Here is a 22,872-nt window from a genome sequence, read left to right as displayed (position 1 = left end):
TGGCACTTCAGCGCATTTAATCAAATTAGATCTTCTAAACAAAGTAAAATAAAGCAAAGAGCAGCCAGAACCCGCAGAACTCAGATCACAGTCCAGTAACCGCAAGCGCACTGGAAATGCTCTGTAGTATCATCATAAGGCAGAAGTGTGTGTGTGTGTGTGTGTGTGTGTCTAGTTTGAGGTAAACTGCTGCAAAACATCTTATTATTAATAAATTGCATTAACAAACTCCAGTAGTTCTAATATATAATCCCATACAGTCGCTGTCTACACACACACACACACACACACACACACACACACATATATTTATACACAAACACACTTTCTTTCTCTCAGTGCACATGTACATTATTAAGTGCTACACAGAAAACAAAACCCCAGTAAAACAGGCTGTGATTTAATATGAAGCTCAATGTAGAGAATTTCCTTACTGTCTGATAGATTGATTAGGAACAGCATTACCCAGAGTTCCAGAGTTCCCACAGATTTTCATCTCATTCAAACTTCTTTTAACTTCATTTACAACAACACTACTGTACAAACGTGTGCAATGTCTCGTCAGATAATACATTCTTCAATGTGCAATCAGTTTCATTTAATATTTTGATCACATGCCATAAGGGAAATGCCCACACCTGTATAAGTTGTGAGGTGTAATTTTGTGAGTGTGGCTAAACACTGGCCAGCGTGACTGTGGCAAGCCAGCGTGAATTATCACGCGAGTAGGTACAATGCCTGAGAGTTGGTGGAGACGGATAAGACGTTTCTTTTTTTCCGGAAGTTGTGTACAGTGTCTACTGTGCACCAGGAAAATGTTATAATAGGCATTATTGCCCACAGTGGACAGGGCAGTCGTAGTGGTAATGATTGTGACCAGCAGTGTCTGGCTAGAATTGTCCATGCACACAGACAAGCCACTCTGGCAGAAATCACCACATCCACTTGCATATTGTACTAGTTCCTGTTCATTGACCCATGGCATAGCAGTGTATAATGTATAATGATAATGTGCACCAGACACATATCTCCATCTATTTTAATTTATTTATTTATTTTTTCTAATTTTTTCCATGTTCTCCCCAATTTAGCACGGACAATTACCTAACCCACTCATTAGGACTCCCCCTATCACTAGCGATGCCCCAACACACCAGGAGGCTGAAGACTAACACATGCCTCCTCCGATACATGTGAAGTCAGACTCCGCCTCTTTTTGAACTGCTGCTAATGCAGCATTGCCGAGTAGCGTCACAGCACTAACGCTCGGAGGAAAGCGCAGCGACTCGGTTTTGATACATCAGCTCACAGACGCAGCCTTGTGCTGATCCACATCACCCTAGGAGTGATGAGGGGAAAGAGCTCCATCTACTGTACCCACCCAGAGAGAGCAAGACCGATTGTGCTCTCTCGGGGCTCTGGTAGCCGACGGCAAGCTACATGAACAGGACTCGAACCGGCGATCATATCTCTATATATAACTGTAACTCTGAGTTTTACCATATATTGTAGAATTCGAAAACCTACTATTTAAATTGTGTTCAATTCATAATAGACAGAATGATAAAAATGCTTCAAATCATTTTCTCAACTTTGCAGACAAATTATGACACAATAAAGCAATCTTCTACTCCGATTGGCTGAACAAATTTTTCAGACCAATCACAGACAGGAGACTGAGATCCCCACCTTCTGCTCTGTCAACTTCTGATTCCTACCATATAGTACTTTGTTCATATCCCCAGCGGGAGCAAGAAAATAAATATAGTGAGAAGATGCTGTGTTACAGCGTTTATATCTGTGCAGTGTGAAGCTAAAAAAATTGGAAGCTGCACTTTCAAACTTTTTCAGGGTTTTCAATGAGTGCAGAACAGATGTCCGCATAGTAAACAGAGTAGCATTGCTGCGAGTAGTGCACACTAGTGTGTGTTATCAGCATGGAGCAGCAGCAGAGACAGCGTTCATATGTACACAGCTGTGATAAACAGCATTATCGGGCTAATAAATCAGGTTAAACTGCACCTGAACAGCTGCTTAGCTCAAATAAAAGGAGTATATTTGATTGTTGGGTCAAATCAAGGCCGGATTATTGATCTCATCAGAGTTAGTTTGGAACTGGACTGAGACCACCTCCTCTAGCGGGTTTTAGTGCGATTGTTCTTATCTGTACCCGAGTGCGATTGCTGTTTCCACACCTGCTAAGGGTACAAACGAAACAGTCACAAGTCAGTTTTAACCAGGCAAAATAGTGCTGGTGTGAAAACACCTTTATAACTGTTGTTTCTGCTCTTTCCATTTTATATGATAGATTTTTTTACAAATGCGCAGGATTTGGAGAACAATTAAATTTGGAAGAAAGTAGTGGATGGACAGATATGTAGCTTACTAGCATGCTAACCGGCCATGCCGAGCGAACAGCCTCGAACACACCCACAGGAAGCAAATGTAGGGCGACACAAGTGATTTGTCATCCGCCAGTGAGAACGCAAGGACGGAACCCAAAGATCCTACATGTTGGTCCATTTTGGAAAAGCACTTTCCCCTTTTCTGGATAACATGTCCATCCATGCCTGTTGTTCCACCTATCGTGGATTTAAAAACGCAACTTTCTTTCACTCCTGGCCCTGTACCAGTCTAAACAGGGTTAGTTTACATTTCTAAAAGTCCAGAAGTGATTTCTCTTCTTCTGTGCTTTTATTCATATTTGGACAAAAAAAAAGAAGAGCATATTGTTCTGTAATGCCAGATTTTAGCTTAGTTTTTCAAACCTTCCTGGAGGTAAATCAGGGACCTCCTGATGCTCGCTGAGTCATTGGCAAGTGATTGCTGATCAGCTGCAGACACCCAGCAAATATTTGGCATGAATCTAAATAATTTGACAGTTTTATCTGCAATAAAACAACTGGTTTAACGTTATTCAAAACATTGATTCCACATGTTTGAACAGTAGTGTATTTGTGCCACTATGGAAGAACAGTATTGGTTAAAACTACATAGAAATCACAGTTTAAGGCTTTATCCCACATTCAGATCTTTAGAACTGCAATTAATATAGTTAACATCCAGACATAACCTGCTGATTCACTCAAAGACCCACATATATATGTGTGTGTGTTTACACTCTTAGCTATCCCAGTCTCCTGATTGGGCCTCAGGAAATGTATCGTTGTCATCGTCATCTTCATCATCGCTATCCTTCGAGACCCTCTTCATCCTTAGCATCGCCGCTTTGATGCTCTGTTCCAGTTCGGAGTCTCTGGAAGGGGTGGGGCCAGCAGGGGTCGGGGTTTTCTTTAAGGTCACGCCCAGGCGGATGGCTGACAGCAGGTTGTCTCTGATGCTGGGGGTCTCTGTGGCGGTGGCGTTGGGGGTGACCTTACGCAGGCGGACCTTCCCCCTCTGCAGAGATGCTAGAACAGAGTCCATCGAGCCTGAAATCAATAATTAAGAGTAATCATGATCACAACAAACTGTATTTTGATATTTCCCAATATACAGTGCCGTGAAAAAGTATTTGCACCCTTACAGGTTTCAAGAATTCACTTCAATAGAACCTGTCTGACAAAATGAAGCAAGAATAAAAGGATCTCAAAAAGCAGCACATTATGCTCTAATCTGAAGAAATTCAAAAACAGATGAGTAAACAAAAAGTCACTGATCATCTATGAGTCTGCAAAAGGTTACAAAATCATTTCTAAAGCTTTGGGACTCCAGAAAACCACAGTGATTCACTATTATTCATAGAGAAAACACGGAACACTGGTGAACCTTCCCAGGAGTGACCGGCCGACCACAATTACTCCAAAAGGGCATGATGAACTCATCCAGGAGGTCCCAAAAGAACCCAGAACAACATCTAAAGAGCTGCTGTTAAGGTCAGTGTTGTTAATGATTCAATTATAAGTAAATCACTGCTGACCAAAAAGAAGACAACGGCATGTCTCACATTTGCCAATAAACATCTTGAAGATCCCCAGGATTTTGGGTAAATATTTTGTGGACTGACAAAACAAAATTGGAATGGTTTGAAAGGTGTGTGTGTCCTGTTACATCTGGTGTAAAACTAACATATAATTTCAGAAAAGAACATACTTAACGTAAAAACATGGTGGTGGTAGAGTGATACTTGGGTTTGCAGCCAATTCACCTCTAAATGACTTATAAAAAAAAACTAAATGGAGATTTAGAGGGTCTAGTTAAAGTCTGACTGATTGAGATGATGTGGATGATCTTAAACAGGATGTTTATGATGGAAAATCCTCCAATGTGTCTGAATTAAAATATTTCTGTAAAGAAGAGTGGAACTAAATTCCTCCACAGAGATGTAAAAGATGCATTACCAGTTATCAGTAAAGCTTGATTGGGTGGCGCATCCGAGTTTTATTAGGTTTAGAAGGCAAATACCTTTTCACACAGGGCCAGGTTGGTTTGGACATTTTTTTTTTCTTTTAATAAATAAAACCGAATTTAAAAAGATACCTTTCTCTGATATTAAAATACGATAAAAAAGCAAAAACAAAAAAAACTTCAGAGGCAAATACTTATTTTCCCTAATGTATTAATAGTAATTAATACTAATACCTGCACAGTCCTGCAGAGTGTTCTTTGGAGATGGAGCAGGTTGTTTGTCACTGAGTGGAAGTGGTGGAGCGTCCAGGAGAGGTACAGAGAAAGGAGGGGGTGGAGGAGGTGGTGGTGGAGGGGGAGGTGGAGGTGGAGGTGGCGGGGGCAGAACTGGAGGGGTGAATGTCTGCTCTGGCATGGCTGGTCCCGCTCCTGGAGGTAAGAGTATTTGTACAGGGATATCTTTCTGCTTCTGCCCTGGCCCCATTCCTCTCGCCCTGGGGGCGGGGCTTGTAGAGACTCCATCAGTGGGAGGGGTCAGAGAGATGATTGACATCGGCTGGGATGAATCGTCTGCATCAGGAGGCTTCGGCTTGGAGCGAGGGGCCTTCACCACGTACTGACCAACCTTTTTCTAAACACACACACACACACACACACACGTATGTGTGTAAATCTACAATGTAAAAAATTAATAAAAAAGAAAGAAATAAAAACAACCACTGAATGAGAAGGTGTGTCCAAATTTTTATGACACATACTCTGTATCTTTACATGCTCAGACACTGCTTGGCTGAGTTGCTGTGGTTCCTAACCACTTTCACTTTTTAACTGTATGATCAATCAATAAAAAAATGGCTTAATTACAAAGTTAAAATATTAACTTTTTAATCCCTCTTCTTATTAAGACTTAATATTTTAATAGTGGGCATTTAAATGTAAATAAAAAAAATCAATGTTAGATTAGGCGAAATTAAATAACATTTATATAAGTGGTGTCAATTATTTAAAAATTTACAACTAGTCTGTGAATAATCTTGAATAAAATCATAACTTAAAAATGATAATGCTGGTATTTCCCTATATTTTGATAGGAGGACAGTAATAAACCTTTTTTCACAATAAAGTGCACTTAAAAATCCTTATATTTTCCCCAAAAAACCTATAATGTGTGCCTTATTATCCAGTGCACCTTATGTATGAATTTAGTAAGTAGAAGTAGTAAAGCAACTACCGTTCTAAGGCGAATATATTGGACTGTAGTCTGCTGCTAACCTCGGCTACCACTGCTGGAGCAGTATTAGCATTAGTCACTAACCGTGCTAAGCGCTAGCTTTTTTTGCCATTCAGAGGTGAGTATATCAGACTGTAGTCTGTGCGCTTACTGTGTTAAAACAAGCTACGTAGGATAAACCACTAACTAATGACGCCCTGGCTTACTCGTGTAGGGATGTCGTACAGCATTAGCCGCTAACTGTGGCTAGTGCTAGCGGTTAGCCACTAATGCTAATGCTGCTGCACCTAGCCTTAGTAGAAATCTGGAAATCTAAGCTTATTGTAAATAAACTGAAGTGCTTTACTCACCCAAATAAACAGTTTTCAGGAGAGAAATCTGTGTAGATTAACATCCAGCAGTGAAAAATAAAGTAATCAGAATCACTCATGCTTTACTGTTGCTTTTATAAAACACTACACAAACTCCAGCAGCTGTAAACTATTAACACTATCCACACACCCCTCTTTCTTTGATGTGATGAACAGTTTTCTAATGTGGTGGGAGTGTCCTTAGCCATTTTCCTGAGTGTCCATTGGTCAGTTTCACTATAAACATATGAAGGATTCATTAATTACTGATGAGGCAAATGACAGACACATGACCCTACCATTCAGACGAGTGTCTGAGAGGTGGAGCGAGTGTTTTGGCAGGTGAAAACTTTTAAATTTGCAATTGTTAATTATTATTATTGATTATTACCACAGTATTTATTTATTTATTTTAAATAATTATGTGTGTTATCATGTTAAAGCTGACAGAAGTACTTTTCAATACCACCTAATAGTGGCTAATGTCATGGTAGGGGTGTGGGAGGAGCCAAGTGCGGAGATATAACGAAAAGGGTTTTACTATAATTATGTGTGCATCAAAGAAAAAGGGGAAAATAAACAAGAGAATGCCCTTTCGGCGCAACAAAGCTAACTAAATAATGCCTCTGTTTGAAATAAAATAAAGACAGAAATAGTAACAGAAATTCAAGAAAATTTAATTATTTTCTTTTCTCCTCAGCCTTGCAGGCTTTCCCTTATCTTTTCTTTCTTGCCTGGCAAGCTTTCTTTTATTTTCTGTTCTCTTATTTTGTTTTCTTTTCTTCCTTTTCTTTTTCCCTTTTCAGCCTTGCAAGCTTTCTTTTATTTCTTTTCAGCCTTGCAGGCTTTCTTCTTTTATGTGTTTATTTATTTTTTCTTTTCAGCTTTGCAAGCTTTATTTCTTTTATTTATTTTTTTTTCTTTTTAGCCTCGCAGGCTTTCTTCTTTTATATATTTTTTTTCTTTTCAGCTTTGCAAGCTTTCTTTTTCTTTTTCTTTTTTCTCAGCTTTGCAAGCTCTCTTTTATTTCTTTTCTTTTCATCCTTGCAGGCTTTCTTTTATTTTTTCTTTTCAGCTTTGCTCCGTGGAGCTACCGTTTACCGGTCACAGGGCATGAAGTCTGCGACATCAGTCTGCTGGAAGCTCGCCTTTTTAAAGACGGTACCACAGCTGAGGCTGATGACACGTTATTGGCTTCAGGTGGCCTTAATGATCCCTGTTCTAATGAACTCTCAGCCGGTTCCCTTCTTACCACCTTGGTGGGTTTATGGCGGCCTCTGGTGGCCGCTGCGGGAACTGGCTGAGCCCTAACAGGCTAATAGTGGAATATCTGGGAAAGAATAAATTGTACCTACTCACTTGTTGCAGCAATGGTATCTGATTACAGCGCCACACTCGACTACAGTGAGCTCTTTGGAATCACCCACACTTCTCTAATGTTTGTAAAGAACGACTGCATGGATGGGTCACTGATTTTATACATCTATTGTAATGGAAGTGAATAAAACTCCTAAATTCAGTAATTAAATGGGGTGTGCCAATACTTTCATCTACACAGTGTGTGTTTGTGTGCACAGTGTTTATATTGCATGTATTTCAGCAGTATGGTTGACTGTAAAACCTCTATAAAAATATAAAATATCTCCAAATAAACAAGTCAATATGTTTAGTTATAGTTAAAAATTCAGGGGATGCTGACTTTCTTCTATGTGAACCTCAGACACTGTATGGATGTGTTCAGTTCCAACTACAGCTCACCTGAATCACTGTAGTGAACACACAGTACTGAACACACACACACACACACACACACACACAAGCAGCAAGTCCTCACGTCTGAGCCCTAAAATCTGATGCTGATTTGAATAAAAATAACACACTAACACACACACACACACACACACACACACACAGTGGGTGGTTAAGTGTATCTGGGGAAGCGAGCATTGTGGGTAATTACCTCTCTGAAGGAGCGCAGTCTGCTGAGTGTTTTTTCTCTCTCCAGCTCCACCCACTCCTTCTTCCTCTCCTCCTCCTCCCTCCTCTTTTCCCGTTTCTACACACACACACACACACACACACACACACACACACACACTCAAAGTTAGAAGTGCTGACTGCAGTGGGTGTGTATGTAGGTGAAGGTTGCCATAGTGACTCACCAGGTGTACTGAATGGTGCTGATGATGCTGATTGGTTTTCTGTTGCATTGCCCCCTGCTGGAGCTCCCACGCCTTTATACAGCTCTCCTACAGTCAGCGCAATCAGATACAATCAGAATCACAGTCACAATCACAATCACAATCATAACCACTGTCACAACCATAAGCGCAATAATTCATAGGTCTTTATTTATACCCTGTGGAAAGGCAGGTTGCGATGCTCATTGCTATCTTACACCCTGCAAACAGTCTATTTTCACACCTTCCGTCTGCGTCTTTTAAATAGCAACAGTGCTTGTGAATATATCTACACTGATCTTGGCAATGAAAAACTCTGCTGAGAAGTGCAGAAGCCCTGCCCCGTTAAAATGGCAATCCACCACAGTCAGAGGGCACCTGGCTCTTAAAGGGAATGACAATTGACACGCTGATTGGTTTATTTCATGTTACACCAAAACACAGCCATGATTAATTAAGAGAATTAGCACATGCCTTTTGCACGTTTCAAGAAACACAAAGCATACTTTTCCCGCTGTTACAATAGAAAAGACATGCCATAAACCATGCTGTGCAATGCACTCTCACATTCACAATTTGTGACTGTGTGAATGTGACTATGTCACAAACACATTTGGTCACAATCTCATTCACAGTCACAATCAAGCACTGTGCTTTTGCCTTGCAATAAAGAACATAATGGAGAGCGACATAGTGGACAACATATTTTTATTAAAGATGTTAAAGCAAAACAAGCTGAAAATATTTAATTTAGTCTAGATTATACATTATCCATTATGTGTGTTGCTCAGCCTCTCCTTATATATTATTATTGATTTGTGTGTTACCAATTTGGTTTTGTTTTAATGTACAAATAAAAAAATACCGAATGTTGTATTGTGGCATTCTGAAAAATTTAACAGCACTCCACAGTTGACTAACATGGCGATCCTTCAACCACAATTGTTTCCTTTTGGAAACAATTGTTTCCCCACTACTGCCACGTGTTCCCAGAAAGCTGATTTGCTTTATTTTGAAAAGAGGGACATTTTATCCTTAAATAAACTCTGTGTTAAGCATGATTACAAATTCCAGTTACATTTAATCCAGTAGGTGTTCTCCTGTGATGTCATTAACCTGTTACTCTAGTCTGGCATTTTGTTCAGTAACTAATCACCTAATGAATTACTATTTAAATTCATTAATCAGATTAAAGTTAATAATCCAAGTCTCTGTAAAGTGAATTTGGCAAAACTGGCTGTAACAGGGGTGTGTGTGTGTGTGTGTGTAATGTAACTGTGTGTGTAAGTTACTTTTTAAAGGGGTCATCAGTATTTTTTCAAAGTAACTATGCCATCACTGGTGATCTCCTCATACACTGCCTTTAACCGGTTTTACTGCATGTAAATTCTCTGCCCCAAAAGTGTCCCAAAAGAGTTTTAGTCTTGTCCCGTGTGCTATTTTATCGTCCCGGGATGGAATTTTTTTTGTCTGGATCCCTCACAATGGTTCTGTTTTTTTAATGTGCTGTGTGGCCCTTCCGGTTTTTGATCAGCCTTCACAATCAAAGTCACAGGTCAATTACAATCTTTATGACTAAATGACTAAAAAAAAAAATCACATGTATGTCTTTAAATTTTTGATGCCTTACAACACCATATTAAACACGGACACTGAACTCCTGGAAGTTTTAATCCTCCACACACTGAGTGGAGGAGCGCTGGTGCCTCCCTGTGGACACAGTGTGAATAACAGTGTGCTGCTGTCTGTGTATCCTAACACATCATTTTAACTCGTAAGGTTCCTGAGTGACATACAACTACTGAGCATCACTACAGTGTTCATTAGTGCTGGGAATACATTAGTGCTGTGTTAGGGCTGGAGATAAAAGTAGGTCCTTTTAAAAGTGAGTTTTCTGCTTTTACAGCTCTGTTTTAACCATTTTAACACTTTAAATGCTTTAATTAAATGTTTTACAATTCATAGAACTAGTTCTAAACTGATTTCTAGAAAAAAAAATACAAGTTATGAAATTGTTGTTGTGTTATTTATCACATATTTGTTACATCATGATTTTTACAGATATTTACAATCATATGCCAATGTCCAAAATTGCAGCTTCTGTTCTCAGCTTAATTACTCAGAAATTCCTTCACACATAAACATAATCCATATATGGTTAAAAAGGGTGGAACTTACTCTTTCAAAAAATGGCAGTTAAGCATCTGCAAGAAATTCATTGAGGGGAAAAAACACCTAAAAAATAAGATCTCCTTCATAGATCCTTGTTTTATTCTTTCATTATTTCCACTGACTTGCTCAAAACACGTAATCAGCTGTATATTAACTTTAAGGTCTCTGAGTAAATCACATGATGTCACAATTGCCACTGATTCCTCAAAGTTTTAAAAATAGAACTTTCTCCACAACCAAAAAATCCCTGCAATTTGCTTTTCCCCAACCAATATTATTTATAACATATTTATATGATGTTTCAAACCAAATAATAATATCAGTAAATGACCCGATCAGTAAACTAAAGCAAGGTATGGTGTGCGCACTACTTTACATAGTTTTTACTTTACTTGCACATTTTTATCAAGTATTTATTTTGCACTAGACATTTTTATATATTTAGACTAAAATAAATAAATAAATAAAAGTGTTTTTCTCATCATTTTGTGAAAGACCTCTTTATTATTATATGTGTTGTTATTATAAGCAGCAGAAAATAAATATCTATTATAGTAAATCAGTTCTTTTTTTAAATAATTTTATTTCAAAATTTTACCATTAACATGGCCAAAATACCCAGACTTCCCCTATCACTAGTATTGCCCAACACACCAGGAGGATAAAGACTAGCACATGCTTCCTCTGATACATGTGAAGTGAGCCACCGCTTCTTTTCGAGCTGCTGCTGACGCAGCATTACCGAGCAGCATCACAGCGCTAGCGCTCGGAGGAAAGCGCAGCGACTCGGTTCTGATACATCAGCTCACAGACGTCCTGTGCTGCGGACATCACTCTAGGAGTGATGTGGGGAGAGAGCGCCATCTACCCACCCGGAGGGAGCAGGACCAATTGTGCTCCCTCTGAGCGCCGGCAGCTTGATGGTAAAGCTGCAAGAGTGGGGGTTCAAACCTGCGACCTCCTGCTCATAGTGGCAGCACTTTAGACCACTGGATCAGTAAATCAGTTCTAAGGGTCAACTCCACATAATAAAGAGTGTGTGTATACAGTGTGTGTGTGTGTGTACCTTTCTGGTCCTGACTTTAGCTTTGAGGGTTGATGTTGCTGCTCTTTTTCTTTCCAGCTGCAGGAGCTGCTGGGTTAGTTGAGAGTGGGAGGAGTTACTGTCAGCGTGGGTGGAGTCAGTCTGAACACACTGCAGCTCCGCAGGGTCTTCACACGTGTCATAATACACCACCTCCTCCTTCATCTCTGTCTCACACACACACACACACACACACACACAAACACACACACACACAATCAATGAGAAACTCAGCAGATCTGTTTTGCAAAACTAAAACACATTTTCTCTTAAGATCAGAATCATTTAAAGCTCCACTAGGTAGGATTGAGATTTTGTGCTCGTGGGCTCCCCCTACAGTTGTAGAATGTAATAAATGTTTCAGGCGGATTAGATTCTCTTTCTCGTTTTCTGGCTTTCACAGACATATTCTGTCTCTTTCCAGCTTCTGCCAGAGTGTCTGTATGTTAGTTTGTAAAGAATGAACCAGTAGTCCTTGTAGAACTGTTAGAACTAAAGGTCGGAAAGCAGGTCGCAGTTCTCGCGAGCGTTGGTCGCGGCCGCCTCTGAAAACTTACAGAGTCTGGTTTGAGCTCAGAGGAGCTCCGGCACAGACGCGAGAGCACCGCTATTCCTCCTATTACACCTCAATGCAGCGCTGCAGTGAGTTTCAAGCTGTAATTTTACTTCTTTAAAAAGATCAAAAATCAAGAAAATCCTCCCTAGTGCTGCTTTAAGAGAGAGAGGGTGAAAGAGAGAGAGAGAGAGAGTGTTTATTAGTGTGTGTTTGTTAGCAAGTGTGTGTGTGTGTGTGTGTGTGTTTTGTGTGTGTGTGCGTTACCTTTAATCTGTCTCTGGAGTTTGTGTATCTGTGCCAGCAGCAGCAGCTCCTCGTTCTTCAGGATCTCTAACTTGCAGTCGTGCAGCTCCAGCTGAGCCTCATAATACTGCAGCTCCAACACCTGAACCTCACTCACACCTTCACACACTCTACCCATCTACACACACACACACACACACACACACACACACACACACAGTGGTGATTAATGAAACTGAACAGCTCTAAGTAATTTAACTGATTGGTCAGTGATGAAAGCTAATTTATAAAACAACTAGACACCAATCTACTTAAAGAACAAGATCCATGACAAATAATCAGAAAGCTACAACTATGACCTGTGAGATCAAATAAAAGTTGTACAAACCCTGCTAAATGATTTAAAGATTTATAATCATTTATAAAAGGTTCTCTAAGGGATGTTCAATGAAATAAATTACATATTCAATAAATAAATAAATAAATAAAGTATCTACTTAAATAAACAGACTGTTTAAAAAGGGGACCAAATGTTCAACACATTAAATAAGCCTACAAAAAACTAATAACAAAGGTGCAAAAAGTAGTGTAAAACATGTATAAGACCAGATTAAGATCCTAAAAAACAAACGAAATTATCTAAAGCTATATAGATATATGTAGAATAAACTATACTGCAGTGCTTTAAAATTAACTACCGGTATATGTTTTTAGAAATAGGCTACTTCCATAAAACAAAATAAAAGTTTGATAAAATAAGGTCAATCATTAATAAAAAAAATAAAAAAACAATTCTTTACAACTTCTAAAGGTCTAATAAATAAACCAATGGTTCTTTAAAATATAAAAAGCCTTATAAAATACATGAGATGAGATCTAGACTCAAAAAATAGTTAATAGAATATGTATGTTGTTATGAAAGGTGTAAATAAAGAAATGCAGTGCTTCTTAAATCTATTTTGACTTATTGTTTTTATTGCAGACAGTATGAACCCAAGATATTTTATGTTTTGTCTGCTTATTAATTTACACTTATTCCTGTAGTTCAACAAATTCTAAAGAGAAAACATGACAGAGCTAGTAATGAAGAAAAATGTAACTAAGCTAAATAATCATGTGATTATAAACAGGTCCCTGATCCACACATTTTAGTAGATTTCCTGCTTTAACACAACACCTGCAAAATAAACATGCAGGACAGTGTGCCTCCTAGTCTTCGAGCAACATACAGAACCAGTCAGGTTTTTGGACAAACCTTCTCATTCTCCATGTTTTTCTTCATTTAATTTATTTTCTACACTGTGGATTAATATAAAAGACATGAAAACTATTAAGGGACACATATAGAATTACGTAGTAAAGAGTCCTCCACATGAATCTCCTGATCTTAAGCTGATGATCTGAGATGGTGATTTGAGGTGGTTTAATTGGGATAATCTGGAACTTCAACTATTGTTCAGCACCTCCAGGAACTCCTTACTTCAAGACGCTGAGAAAACTATTCCAGGTGACTCTCCCTCATGACGACACTGAGATTAAAACCAAGAGTGTGTAGATCTGTCCTCAAAGATAAATGTGCTGCTTAGGAGAATCTAAAGTATAAAACTGATTCTGGATTGTTTAACACTTTTTGTTGACAAAATAATTCTGCATGTGTTCCTGTATAGTTTTAATACAGTATTTAATATTAAATTTACAGTGTAAAATAACAGAAGAGGTGTGTCCAAAGGTTTGACTGGTACTATACATTACATAAAGGAGTGGCTGCAGAAGAAGAGGCTTTATAATAAAAAAAGAATGAAAAAAACAACAGTTATTATGTAGAGAGTAATGTCTTTTTTAATGTTTAATCTCTAAACAAATATAAATAAATCACATTAAAGATCTTTTTTTTTTTTTTTTTTTCAGTGGTCTCTAGTATGAATTAAAGCCCTGTGAGACGGTTTTTGTTTCAGGCTGTTTTAGTTGAGTGGAGGAGGGGGTGGGGGAAGAACGACAGGATTTTGGCTCTTATTCATGAATATTCATGACATGCAAACGTGCAAATGTCTCCCATCTGATTGGCTAACAGCACTGTGATGCTCCCTACATGGCTCTGAGGTATCCAATTACTCCAAAATGATACAGTAACATCACTTTAAACAGATATCTGGGATACATGAGAATAAAATCTTGAAACAGATCTATTTGAAGCTGAGATTTTTTTTCTGTTGTCATATGGTCTTCTTTCACTGCAACGCTTTTAGAAACTCTCCATCCTCAACTCCATCCAAAACCTGCGAGCTCCAGTTGCAGTAACTTCCGGGGCACACAAATGGGTCAAGTTTATAAATCAAAATCAAGTTTGGCTCTGAAATAATTTTCCCATTTTTGTTTGGATCATCAAATGAAAAACAGAAAATACAAGCCGTTTTTAGTTTTTTGGTTTTATATTCAAAAACGAAAAACGAAATAATTAATTGTTTTTTAATTTTCCAACTTTGCTTCTCAGTTGAATATCAATTGAACTAATGATACACAGATTTTTTCCTGATTCACTCGTCTATTTAATCTTTTGGCTAATGCAGGCAAGGGATGTTAAAGAGCAGTTTTACGAGCAGCTCGTGACTTCATGTATTTTCAAACAAAGAAAGTACTAAACGCTTTCTAGCTAAATACAGAAAAACAGAATAAGAAAAAGAGTTTATGGGTACTGGACTGGCCTCCCTGCAGTCCTGACCTGTTCCCCAGCAGAGACTGTGTGGAGAAATAAAACAAAAACAAATAAAAACAAACCCCTCCATCCTGTCGCACCATCCATCCCGCCGCACTGACCTTGTCTCGGATGTGGAGTTTCTTGCGGTTCAGGCAGAGCTCTCTGGCCCTCATGTGCTGCAGGGTCTCTTTAGCCGACAGCAGCTTGAGTTTGTCCAGTCGTGGCACTGCTACAGCCCACGCAGCCGAACCGAACCGCTTACGGTCACTCTCCATCTGCTTCAGCATCGCTACACACACACACACACACATACAGCATGACCATGGCGGTTTCATCGTGAATTTTATAGCTCATAACTGATACGGATGTGTGTGTGTGTGTGTGTGTGAGTGTGTGTGTGTGAGTGTGTGTGAGAGAGAGAGACCTGTTAGAGCAGATGATGTGTGGCTAAAGTAGCAGACTGTGATGTCCTGGATCGACCCCACGGCATCCTGACCGCGTTTACTCCACTCCTCAGCCTCGCTCTCCAACTGACTGACACGCTTAGGACCCAGCTCCTCAGTCTGCAGAGACTTCTGCACTCACACCACACACACACACACACACACACACATATAGTACAGGCCAAAAGTTTGGACACACCTTCTCATTCAGTGTGTTTTCTTTATTTTCATGACTATTTACATTGTAGATTCTCACTGAAGCATCAAAACTATGAATGAACACATGTGGAGTTTTATGTACTTAACAAAAAATGAGCTGTCCTCCACAGTCACCGGACCTGAACCCAATCCAGATGGTTTGGGGTGAGCTGGAGCACAGAGTGAAGAAGGCAAAGGAGCAACAAGTGCTAATAAACACCTCTGGGAACTCCTTCCTTCAAGACTGTTGGAAAACCATTTCATTTCAGGTGGCCACCTCTTGAAGCTCATTGAGAGAATGATGCCAAGAGTGTGCAAAGCAGTAATCAGAGCAAAGGGGGGCTACTTTGAAGAAACTAGAATATTAAAAAAAAAAAAAAAGTTATTTCACCTTTTTTTGTTAAGTATATAAAACTCCACATGTGTTCATTCACAGTTTTGATGCTTCAGTGAGAATCTACAATGTAAATAGTCATGAAAATAAAGAAAACCCATTGAAAAAGAGAAGGTGTGTCCAAACGTTTGGCCTGTACTGTACTTATCAGCAGAGTAGATTGTGAGCAGTGCTTCTGCCAGTATTTTCTTACTAGAGCTTTAAGCTTAAAGCTTACTAGAGATGGGTATTTTAAATTAATAAAGAAATTGTGTGCTTGCATTAATATCAGTGGTCTGTGTGCAGCTGGAATAATAATAAGGCGGAGGGTACTTGACTGGAGATAGTCGGCTGGGTTTGCTAAAGTGATGTGGACTATGGGTCTGTGGAGAGTGAGTGGGTGAGACAACAATTTTCCGGTGTTTTGAAATCGGACTGCTGTAGGCATTTTACACACTCTGTCTCATTTCCTACTGATTGCTCTTTAAGACAAAAACCTACTACAAGCTCACTGTCCAGGACCTCTAGAGGTGCTCTGTGGTATCTATCACCATGACGTGAGCATCAGATCCTTTAACCCTTTCGGACCTGAACTATCTTTCAGTGATGGAAAAATATAAGAATGCTTTATTTTGTTTGTAGTGCACAAAAGAAGACTCTAATATTCCTACATGAAATGTATATAGGAATTAATAAAACATGTAATTTCCTTTTAATGTCAGTTGCATTGGACGCCTGTGTGTAACAGTTTTATTTTATATTTGAAATTGGTTTGTATCACAAACTGTTCCTAACAGCAAAATAAACACAATAAAAGCATCTAAATCACATGAAATATGCTAATTAGCTAATACCGCTTTGCCTTGTTTGAGTTGAGTTTTTTTCCAGTGCAGTGGGCAGGGCTAAGCTACTGTTTCATTGGCTTGTAAAAAAAAATGTCACCTGTAATGGAGGCAGGTCTGAAAGGGTGATTTAGCCTGATTAACTGTGTGTGGTCTGGTGTTCTGACTGTACCTGTATCTCCATTTTGTACAGCATGCTGAGTTCCCTCATCTGTCTGAACGGCTGCAGCTGGTGCTGGTAGAACTGAGTTGCCACAGAAACTAAATCATCATAAGCCTCGTCCTCTTCCTCATAGACCTTCATCAGCTGCTGAAGACCAGCAGCAGAGCGGTGACTCTGCACAATCTAACACACACACACACACACACACACACACACACACACACAGTCAACAAGCGCAATGATTTTGACTCTACAGGACCTGTTTGAGGCCAGCTTTATCTCTTTTACTTTCAGTTTCAGTTTGAGTCAGCTGAGTATAAATAATCACAGCTCCCATCTTCGCCATATTGAATTCTGAAGTCATCCAGACTATGAAGGAACACAAAGAATCATGTAGAAACTTAAAAGTGTTAAACAAACCAGAATACTCTGTGAAGAAGCATTTAGATGATTATCTGATGAGCTGTTAACTTGTGGTTTCTGAGGCTGGTAACTCTGATGAACTTATCCTGTACAACAGAGGAAACTCTTGTTCTTCCTTTCCTACAGCAGTCCTGATGAGTGCCAGTTTCATCTTAATTCTTTATGCTCTTTGTGACTGCACTTGAGGATACCTATAAAGTTCGGGAAATGTTTCGGATTGACTGATCTTCATTTTTTAAAGTATTTTTTTTACTTAGTTGAGACGTTCTTGTCATAATATGGATTATATTTAGAGAATTACTCAAATAGAGCTATTCACTGTAAACCAACAACTTTTTACAACTTTACAACTGATGCGCTCAAACACATTAATAAAGAGGCAAGGAATCCAAGTAATTAACTCTTGATGAGTTCAGCACAGCTGTTAACTGAAAGTCTGAATTTCAGGTGACTCTACCTCATAAATCTGACTGAAAAAAATCCAGCCAATATGTGTAAAGCTGTCTCTATCTAAGCAGGAGCTGCTACTTTAAAGAATCTAAAGTATAAAACATATTCTGGTTTGTTTAACACTGTTTTTGTCTGTTTTTTATCTAAACAAAAATATATAAACCAATTACCATATTACCATATTACACTAAAAAAAAACCCGTACACATACCTTAAAACCCAATATATCACCTGACTCTTCTACTACACTCCCTTTACTCCAAACCTAACACACACTCACCATGTTCACTCTGTCCTTGGCTCTCTCCACCTGCTCCTCCATGGCCTTCCTCTTAAACTCCTGCAGATCTTCATAGTACTGCTCTTCCTCCTCCTCAGCCTCCTGCAGATTGTATATGGTGTCCAGAACGATCCTGCTGCCACACAGATCCACTGCCACGCTAAAATACTTCTCCAGCTGCCTGCAGACCCCATCCACATCCTGCTGTGTTCAGAGACATCCCAGTGAAGGAGTGAATACGGATCATTATAACCGTACATCACCGTATAGTAAATCACAGTAATCTATAATACTGCTTTAGTAAAACATAGCATTCTACACTACCTGACTTCTAGCACATTATAGTTAACCATAATACAGGTATAATAAAAGTATAGTTATGGTCTATTATAGTAATTTATAGCAATCTATAGGGGTGTCTATAGGGGTGTCATGCGTGCTCTATGCAAATGGCGCAGCACGCTGTAGCCAACGCTCAAAGAGCAGCCCTTTCTCCAGAGAATGTGGACATTCTCAACTTCTTAAAGAAAAACTCTAAAATATAAAAAATAGTTGTTTTGTCTAGCCTCAAATATATTAATAGTTTGGGTACCTTAAGCACCTTTCTCTCAGATAAAGTTAATAATATATCTTTATTAAAGAAAAGGTCTTAAAGTCTTATTTTTCATGTTTATCTGTTATAATAGGATAGGGTTCAGTTTATTAAGGCTCTAATTGTTCTATTATTTTGTACATGACTGTTTCTGTATTTTTTAATTATTTATTTTGTTATGTTGCACATTGCTGTTTTAATAATGCACACTGCTGCTACCAAAAAAAACACTAGATGGTATTACATATATATCTTAATTAAATTATTTAAATTTGACCATTAGTACGGTGGCCGAGAAAGCCCAGCGCAGTGCAAATTGAAAAGCGCTGCAAAAGCACAAAACACATCCATCAAAATTACAACACAGGCGCAGCAAATAGAAAAACGCGCTGCAAATAGAAAAACGCGCTGCAAATAGAACCACAACACAACGGAAGTGAGTCACAACACAACGGAATTTTCCCGGGGGACCTTAAAAGATGCTGTACCAGCTGTATACAAAGGACAATAAGTGGCAAACAAGCTTCTGAAAAGTAAGTATGTGTGCATATTATTAAAAGTTCTGCTTCACAAAACGCCTTGTTTGACACTTATTGTCCTTTGTACACATAGTGAAGTCCGAGACGTTACTGAAGACGCAGCTTAGCTGGTACAGTATCTTTTAAGGTCCCCCGGGAAAATTCCATTGTGTTGTGACTCACTTCCGTTGTGTTGTGGTTGTATTTGCAGCGCGTTTCTTCTATTTGCAGCGCGTTTTTCTATTTGCTGCGCGTTTTTCTATTTGCTGCGCCTGTGTTGTAATTTTGATGGATGTGTTTTGTGCTTTTGCAGCGCTTTTCAATTTGCACTGCGTTGGGCTTTCTCGGCCACCGTACATTAGTGCCTAATGTGGTGTATTACAGATCACTTGTATCACTTTGCATCACTTATATCAAGCCCACCTTTTGAAATAAGATATTGTAAATTTGATGAATCAAACCAATGACTGACCATAGACTAATCTAAAAATCGAGAATCGAATCGAATCGTGACTTTAAAATCGGAAATAAAATCGAATCGTGGATTTAGAGAATCGTGACAATCCCTAGTAATCTATAATGTTGGTTTAATATCAAGTAGTACAGTGGTGTGAAAAAGTGTTTGCCCCTTTATGGTTACTCATTTTTTCTCATGTTAAACTGCATTTTGTGTTTACTTGTGCTGTCTTTGACTAATATTTACATTTGTTTGATGATCTAAATGTCCTATTTAAGTGGTTTCTTGATTGAGAACCGGTGTGGCCGGATTCACGCCTGGGTGTGGCTAGAGAAATGATCACACCTGGGTTCAATTTCTCAAGCCACATCCAGATCTAATTCTGGCCACACCGGTTCTCAATCAAGAAAACATTAAATAGAACCTGCCTGACAAAGCTAATATCCAAAGAAATCCATGAACAAATCAGAAATCAGTCTGGAAAAGGTTATAAAGCCATTTCTAAAGTTTTGGGACTGCAGTGAACCACAGTGAGAGCCATTATCCAAAAATGAAAAAAAGGTGGAACCTTCCCAGGAGTGACCGGCCGACCAAAATGACCCCAAAAGCACAGTGACAACTCATCCAAGAGGTCACAAATGACAACATCCAATGAACTGCATGGTCTAGGCTGTTTTGCTGCTTCAGGACCTGGAAGACATGCTGTAATAAATGAAACCATGAATTATCCTGTCTACCAAAAAGTCCGGAAGTAGAATGTGCAACCATCTGTTCGTGACCTCAAGCTGAAAGGAACTTGGGTTCTGCAGCAGGACAATGATCCAAAACACACCAGCAAGTGCACCTCTGAATGGCTGAAGAAAAACAAAATGAAGACTTTGAAGAGGTCTAGTGACCTTAAAAAGGCTGTTCATACTTGAAAAGCCTCCAATGGCGAAATTATTTTAAGTTTTTGCAAACACTTAATTGATTAATTAATTAACTGATTGATTGATTGAGTTGTTGCTGCTAAGCTTGGCACAACCAGTTATTGGGTTTAGGTAGCAAACACTTTTTCACACAGGGCCATGTAGGTTTGAAATTTTTCTTCCTTAGTATTAAAAACCTTTATTAATAAAAACTTCATTTTATGTTTACATGCATTGTCTTTGAATAATATTTAAATTAGTTTGACGATCTAAAACATTTAAGAGAGACAAACATGCAGAAAATAATAAATCACAAAGGGGCAAACACGTTTTCACACCACTTTACACTATGGTAATCTGTAATCTTGGCAGTGTACTGTAGAGGTCCTGCTGTACCTCCTGCAGCTGCAGGGCGTCCGGCCGGGTGAACAGCATGTCCCACAGGTTCCTGACCGTGTTGAACGTGCTGATGTCAGGTAGGCAGTGTTGGAGCTCCTGGGCGGTGCTGGTCAGGGTTTGGTGGGTCAGTATAATGTCATTAGCGGACAAGAGGGTGGCCCAACCCTGCTGACCGGCTCTGGACTTTGTCCCACGGCTCCTACAGGTCACCGCAAACTGACCCTCCACATCACTCCACTGCACCAAAAACTCCAGCCTCACAAACTCCCTGCTGGAGAAAATATCACTCCTCACCGCCACCCAGCCGTCCAGACTGTCCTGCCGCTCAGCCTCCACACTGCTCATCCTAAGAGACAGAGAGAGAGAGAGAGAGAGAGAGAGAAAGAGAGAGAGAGAGAGACAGACAGAGAGAGAGAGAGAGCGAGAGAGGGGGGGGGGGTAAACGTGTGAGACTTTTTTACTTTTAAAACACTTAGAGGGAGAGAAACAGAGACAGAGAGACAGACAGAGAAAAAGAGATAGGCAGAGAGAAACAGAAAGAAAGAGATGCATACAGACAGACAGAAGCAGAGAGAGAGACAGACATAGAAAGAGAGAAGCAGAGAGAGAGAGAGAGAGAGAGACAGACAGACAAAGACAGACAGAGACAGACAGAAAGTCAACAGTAGACAGTCAGAGAAAGAGAGACAGGCAGAGAGAAACAGAAAGAAAGAGATGCATACAGACAGACAGACAGAAGCAGAGAGAGAGAGACAGAGAGAGAGAGAGGCAGACAAGCAGAGACAGACAGAAAGTCAAAGAGAGACAGTTTGGCAGAGAGACAGACAGACACACATAGGGACAGACAGACATAGAGAGAAGCAGAACAACACAAACATAGAGAGAGAGAGAGAGAGAGAGAGAGAGAGAGACAGACAGACAGAAAGCGTCACAGACAGAAAGAGAAATGATGACAGATTAATAAAAGAGAGACAGACAGAAAGTGAAATTATGATAGATGAAAGAGACAGAGAGAGAGAGACTCACAGACAGACAGCGAGAGACAGACAGAAAGAGTCAGACAACAGCGAGAAAGAGAATTTATGACAGATAAGAGACAGAAACAGAGAGAGACAGATACTGACAGAGAAAAACCGACAGACAGACAGAAAAAGTCACACAGCAGTAAGAAAGAGAGATGAAAGATAGAGAGGGAGAGGGAAAGGGGGAGGGAAAGAGGGAGAGAAAGAGAAAAAGAGAGAGAGAGAGGCAGACAGACAGCTAGAGACAGAGGGTTAATGAAAGATGAAAGAAACAGAGACAGAGACACAGGCAGACAGACAGATAGACGGAGAAAGCTGACAGATGAAAACACGCTCAGAAACAGCTCTCTCTCTCTCTCTCTCTGTCTCTCTCTGTCTCTCCCTCTCTCTCTCCCTCTCTCTCTCTCTCTCTCTCTCTCTCGGACACGCTGGCGCGGGGTATGAACTCACCTGGGGGAGAGTGAGGAGCAGGTAGAGCCGGGGTTTACAGGGTTTACAGGGTTATAGGAGGGTTATGATCGGTATAAAGCGGATGTAGCGCTCGCGCTGCTATCTGTTGTTGTCACTTTGCACTCCGCACGCGGCCATGTTGAAGAAGAGTGACGTCACGGTGTCGAAATCGAAGGAAATGTGAGACTTAAAGAAAAAGTACTTTTTATTAACAACTAAAGCATTAATAATAATAATAATAATAATAATAATAATAATAATAATAAATGAATAATGATTCATAATAATTATGATAACAACGAGAGTTTTAAAAGTTTACGTCACAGTCAGCTGCCTCCTCTCTTGTTTATGGAGCCCTTCCACTCCCTTCCTCTCTCTCCCCCCTGCTATATCAGATATATCAGACAACCGCTAGAGGGAGCCCGCTAGAGAGCCCTCAATAAATGGGGGTGAATGGAGCTAAACAGCTAAAAACTCAAAGTAAAAATAGAAAATA

At 39.6% G+C, this 22,872-nt stretch overlaps 1 protein-coding gene across 2 annotated transcripts; it reads right to left on the bottom strand.

The window, feature by feature from the left end:
- On the bottom strand, positions 1–22,544 carry LOC111197563 (WASP homolog associated with actin, golgi membranes and microtubules). 2 transcript variants are annotated; one of them, XM_022687027.2, is made up of 12 exons: positions 22,377–22,544; positions 20,902–21,250; positions 18,031–18,234; positions 16,887–17,060; positions 15,283–15,433; positions 14,978–15,147; positions 12,185–12,341; positions 11,347–11,531; positions 8,091–8,177; positions 7,889–7,984; positions 4,582–4,978; positions 1–3,431 (listed from the first exon to the last, which is right to left on the bottom strand). In XM_022687027.2, exons 2-12 carry the CDS (start codon positions 21,247–21,249, stop codon positions 3,124–3,126), a joined length of 2,277 nt encoding a protein of 758 aa, XP_022542748.2. In that variant the 5' UTR covers position 21,250; positions 22,377–22,544; the 3' UTR covers positions 1–3,123. The 2 variants fall into 2 exon arrangements, with proteins under 2 accessions (XP_022542748.2, XP_049339449.1); XM_049483492.1 differs by having other exon boundaries at positions 18,031–18,231.
- Positions 22,545–22,872: the final 328 nt, after the last annotated feature.

Source organism: Astyanax mexicanus, chromosome 9, assembly GCF_023375975.1.
Source record: "Astyanax mexicanus isolate ESR-SI-001 chromosome 9, AstMex3_surface, whole genome shotgun sequence".
Taxonomy (NCBI): domain Eukaryota; kingdom Metazoa; phylum Chordata; class Actinopteri; order Characiformes; family Acestrorhamphidae; genus Astyanax; species Astyanax mexicanus.
This window is presented reverse-complemented; position numbering and strand designations above follow the sequence as displayed.